The 5,588-nt window shown below is 43.9% G+C and overlaps 1 protein-coding gene across 1 annotated transcript; it reads right to left on the reverse strand.

Annotated features, from left to right (window-relative positions):
* Window positions 1-881: 881 nt before the first annotated feature.
* Window positions 882-1,151, reverse strand: LOC127014549 (mitochondrial import inner membrane translocase subunit Tim9-like). Its single transcript, XM_050893982.1, has one exon. It carries the CDS (start codon window positions 1,149-1,151, stop codon window positions 882-884), a length of 270 nt encoding a protein of 89 aa, XP_050749939.1.
* Window positions 1,152-5,588: the final 4,437 nt, after the last annotated feature.

Here is a 5,588-nt window from a genome sequence, read left to right on the forward strand (position 1 = left end):
TTCCATTTCTAAAACATATCTCTCTGAGAGGCTGACCATGCAAAACTCAGACCCAAAAATAATAAGAACGGCAAATGGTGTAAGAACCTGCAGTGTTGCATCCAGCTTCTGAGAGGTTTTGCCATCTTTTTCTGAGTTTGGGATACAAGTGGCAATGGGATTTGATTGCACAAATTGCTGAGGTTAGATTCGAGAGATGAGACTGAAGTGTTAACAGCCAGGACTGGAATGAAGATGGGTGAGGCAAGAGGCCTGTATTTTGTTAACTTCATTTCTAAGTTGTTTCCACATTTATTGTTTCTTTGAACAGTATCTCTCAGGTTGCACCTATGTGGGAACTTTCCCTGGGCTCTTTTGTTCATGCCAGATGAAATGCGTTCACATGCTTTTGTAATGGCACATTTCCAGTGAATTACAGGATCAGCGTAGCTCTGCCTTGTTTTGGATTAGTGCTCCTCGTTCAGAGCAGATATCCTCTAACACACCTTCTGCTTGCTTTCTTGAGCCTGTGATGGCTCTCTAAGCACAGTCTCAGATGTTTAAACCAAAAGTGTTCTGGGGTTGAAACTTTAGATCTTTTAAAATCCAGGAAGTTCACAGTTTCTGGTGACATGACAGTACATGGTGAATGCACACAGGAAAAAACAGCAGGATGATCAGGACATCCCCCTGTGCTCACATACCAAGTTGATTACATACCTAATGCTCTGACATTGTGTAATTTTCACATTCTCCGGAAACGTGAACCAAGATTTCTCATACTTTTAGGCTGCAGTTTGATGATACAGTGTCTTAAGCAGAAACTCTCTTTTAAGGAATCGTTTCACCTTGCTGACATTCTTTCCCATTCCCATACCCCAAGGTGAACAGAGTGCTCTTGTCTAACAAGGCTGGCCAAGCAGTCCTGCTTGAGCTGCCAGAGCTTCACTCTGCTGAATATGGTACTCCTGAAATCTCATAGAGAAACTTTGTGCCATTTTTAAATACTTCTGTAGGCAGTGGTCTGAGTAAGTCATTTCTTCTGGTTTAACCTCTCTGCTAGTGAAATCCTTTATGCAATCCAGGGAGCAGTTTTCTGCAAGTTTATTGTATGTTCCAAGAAGCTCTTTGAACTGCTTGATCTGATCAGATTCCGATATTTGTCCAGCCATATTCTACAGCCTGGGTTTCACTCACCTATTCGACTGCTTTTGGTGTTGTTGGTTAAAATTGTTTGAAAGCCACAGCAACAAAAAAAAAAAAGAAAGAGGGGAGGAGGGTTTAAATCAGATCGGTTTGCCAGTGAAGGGTTGGCAATGTGAAAGGTGTGGATCCACCACAGCTAACTAGGTCTACGCCAAGGCTGCCCTCGTCTTCACCCCATCCTCTGCACTGGCATTGCTGCTTATCTAAACCCGCAGGGAGACAGCCAAGGGAGCAACACTGTGTGAAAACTACGCAACTGTTTCTGTAGGGATAGACCATGGACTCATGCTGAACTGCTTGCCAGGGCAGAAAGGAAGAGGTCCTCCTTCTCCTTACCCTCCTGCCCTTCCTGCCAATCTCTGTTCCTTCCCCCTTCCCTGCTGGGGGCCACATATCTGCTCCTCTCCTTGCTCTGGCCCTGGCACTCACTGGGCCCTTCTCTGAGGTGATTAAACTCACTTAGATGAAAGCAAGCTAGACGCCTTGTTGCTGGTTTAGTTTTCTGCAGGGACAGTGAGTTAAACTGGCTCAGAGAGGGGTCTGGAAGGCATCAGCACAAGGCCAGCAGTAAAACCTGCCCGCAGAGAGAGAGATGGTTGTATTTAGTGCTGTAGATGTAGCCTTGGTTTTCTGCTCGTTCAGATTCCTGAACCAGCTTGGGTGGGCAATAAACCAGACCAATGCCACTGCAACACTGGGGACAAGCTGTAAGGGCAACGAGGGCATCAATCATGCCAATTTAATCACCTTAAAACTGCGGCAGAATGGCAGGCTGAGGGCTGACTCACCACATTGTGGGGAGCAGAAGGTGACCAGGTTTGCAGAAAAGGGAACAGGAACAGGCTGTATTGCTGCCAAGGACGATGCACCCTCAAGACGGTTCATTGAAGAGAAGTTTACAGTCACATACCACGATACCCTTAGTATCTGTAGTAAGTGCTGGCAGCTGCAAAGCCTGCAGGGCAAACTTAGCTAAACACACATTTTGCTTCTTATGACTCAGACCCAGCAAGAGGCAAAATGCGGTGACATGTCTTAGGGCTGTTAGAAATGGAGCAACCAGCACACTCGCCACAGACAGTTGATAGAGGACTGAAGACCTGGTCCAAGCTCACTGTGACACAAAAACAACCACTACTACTGTAGACAGATAACACCAAGGGTAACCCAAACTATGCCCAATGCTGCCCTGACAGCCATCCCCTCTGTTCCCCTGCAACAGCCAATATCAGCTGGCAACATGACCCTACTGTAACTGCTGGACCAGCCCCAATGTCACAACTCCTTGATTTGGGAACTAGTGTAGAAGTGGGAATGGCATGACACCTTATCAGGCACCTTATTGACTTTTTTGCTTCCTTTTTCCTTCTGCTGTGTGACAATGAGTGGCATTTACAGCTTGACTCAGTTGTCTGCCTTGGAGACGTGTGCCCTTTTGGGATGCCCTAGTGTGTCCCACGTGGCTCTGGAGATCCTGGGGGCACATCTGCCTACCCCATGAGTCTATTGCCTCCCCATGGACTTCTTATGAGAAGTCAGGATCTCCACAGGGACCATTTCCAGTCTGTAGGGGAACAGGAGCTCTTTCCATAGACCTATCTCCTGAATTAACCACTGTGTCGTGGTTTAACCCCAGCCAGCAACTCAGCACCACGCAGCCGTTTCCCCCTCCCAGTGGGGTGAGGAGGAGGAAAGGAAAGAAAAAAAAAGTAAAACTCATGGGTTGAGATAAGAACAGTTTAATAACTAAAGTAAAATATAATACTAACAATAGTAATAATGAAATATAATAATAATAGTAATGAAAAGGAATATAACAAAAAAAAAAGGGGGGGGGGGAGAAAAAAACCAGTGATGCACAATGCAATTGCTCACCACCCGCTGACCGATGCCCAGTTAGTTCCCGAGCCGCGATCCGCACCTCCCAGCCAACTCCCCCCAGTTTATATACTGGGCATGTCGTTCCATGGTATGGAATACCCCTTTGGCTAGTTCGGGTCAGCTGCCCCGGCTCTGCTCCCTCCCAGCTTCTTGCACACCTGCTTGCTGGCAGAGCATGGGAAACTGAAAAGTCCTTGGCTTAAGATAAGCACCACTTAACAACAACTAAAACATCAGAGTGTTATCCATCATTCTCACACTAAATCCAAAACACAGCACTGTACCAGCTCCTAAGAAGAAAGTTAACTCTGTCCCAGCTGAAACCAGGACACCACTGTTAAAAAAATAATCCCCCACAACCTGAGTTTAATCCCAGGCTTTTCCACAGAAATTGCATGAGCTCAGTGAGTCACTGCCTCACACACACTGCTGTGCAAACAAATTCCATTGATAAACCAGCTGTGATCGAACACTGTAAGGACAAGGGCCCCATTGTTATTTGGACAGATGTCCCCTGTTTGTGTAGTGAGTTCCTGGATCCAGATTTTGGTAGATTTCAAGGTAGAAACGTACATAACACATCAGAGTTTCCCCTAGTTTCTGGGAATTTCCTGCTCTTCCCCACCTTCCACAGTAGCCATCAGAGCCATAGGTCTGCATCTCTGTGCAGCTTCTCCAAGGGCATCAACGCATATCCCTAGTGCCTTCCAGGTCCAGTTCACAGCAAAAATACTGCCAGCTCGGGTGGGAAAACTTTAGGGTTTTCTTCCTTTGTTATTTAACTCAAAGCCCACAAACATTTTGCCATAGCTACAAAACATGATTTTACTGCTTTCAGTCCTCAACACCCTCTTTTGTTAGAACAAAGCAGGTGAGGTTACACACCTGCAGCAGCAGAACAAGTTAGTCCACTTGATAAAGTAATCTGCAGATAAAACTCTGAGGGACTTAGATCAGTGCAGGGGGAAATAATGAGTACTGCCTGATGAATGGTATCAGGAAATATCTCCTCTTAAAAAGCCTTGTGGGTTTTCTGCAGTGGCATCTCTGGTCAGCCTCACGCTTGAAAACTGAGTGCAGGCTCTAGAGGCGACTTGTTTTCTGGGCAGTAATAACATGTTCAGCTAATTATACAAGTTCCTGTGTCTTGGTTTCCCTTTGAGAGAGCAGCCTGGGCTGTAGTAGAAAGCAGAAGATGTTTAAGATGGATCTAATTAGAAGATCTTCTCTTTGAATCACCTGAGAAGGTAAACCATATTATATCTCTGGGTGTCTTCTTTATTTTCTAAAACATACGTGACGGTAACTATCATGCTGGGCAGATTTGCAAGAGAGGGTGTAATTATTTTGCAACATTTATGAAAAAGAGAAACTTAGAAAAAGTAAAAAGAAGGTCACGTAGATCACCTATGTCCTGGGTTAAAGCGAGACCTTGCTATTTACCTCTAGGAATCTTCTGCACTTTAGAGTTAACTTTAAACATTTTTCAGCCTGAAAGCTGTGGAGAAGAGATTTGGTAGAAAACCTGGGCTTCTTTAGCTCTCTGGGGCTTTACAAGTCGAAGACACTTATTGCCTCCCAGGAGACAGTTTGTATGAGAAACGATGAATGTGTCCACATATCTTCTGTTTTATCAACTGAAGGTAGATAGGTACTTGAGAAATTACTCACTGAAAAATCTACAGCAATTCTTTTTTCAACGAGAAATTAAATGAACAAGAGGAATGGCCACATTACTTGAGAAGAACATTCATATTTTTCCCCATTTGCAATCTGATACTTGTTTGCTAGTTTTCTGGCTTTCTAGATACTGGTTTGGGATTTTTGGACTTTCAAATAGCTATCAAGGCCTGAGTAGCAGCACAGTTCTCATATACATGAGTTGTCCTCTATATGGTTTCTTATGCATACAGTTAACAGGGCATTTGGTCTCAGCTATATGGCTGCACAAAGGGTGCATTTCAAAACAGAGGCTGACCCACAACATTTGAATATGAATGCAAGTTTGTGAACAGTGCAAAAGATACATGCAAAACTGTAGCAGCTGCTGTTTAACCTCATCGTAAATTTTGCTAAATGACCTTTTTTCCTTTCTATTATCTGTTTTATCAACCTGTTACCAATGACATACAAGTTCTTTGTACAGATTAAGCTATTGTACCATATGCTGTGAGCATATGCTGCATATACAAAACTATCAGAAATCTTTGTTTTGTTCATGTTTCTATTATTGTCATGTCACTATCTCAAGGACTTGTGCCACAGTTTATAACTTGGCAATGTTTCCCTCTTGATCCATTTTGATCCATCTTGGTCTTGGGATCAGCCAGATCCATGGAAGTCTTGAGTGGATCACAAGTGGATGATGTCTTCAAAATAGCAAAATAGTCTCTTTTGTAGAATGCTGGATATACTGATGGACATGCCCAGGAAACTGAAGAAACTTTTCCCTACCTTTTTTTTTTTCCCAATTCTGCCAGCCATTCATCTATTGGATAAAAAAAGCCTGTAACAGTCTTTTT

The sequence above is a fragment of the Gymnogyps californianus genome, chromosome 3, assembly GCF_018139145.2.
Source record: "Gymnogyps californianus isolate 813 chromosome 3, ASM1813914v2, whole genome shotgun sequence".
Classification (NCBI taxonomy): domain Eukaryota; kingdom Metazoa; phylum Chordata; class Aves; order Accipitriformes; family Cathartidae; genus Gymnogyps; species Gymnogyps californianus.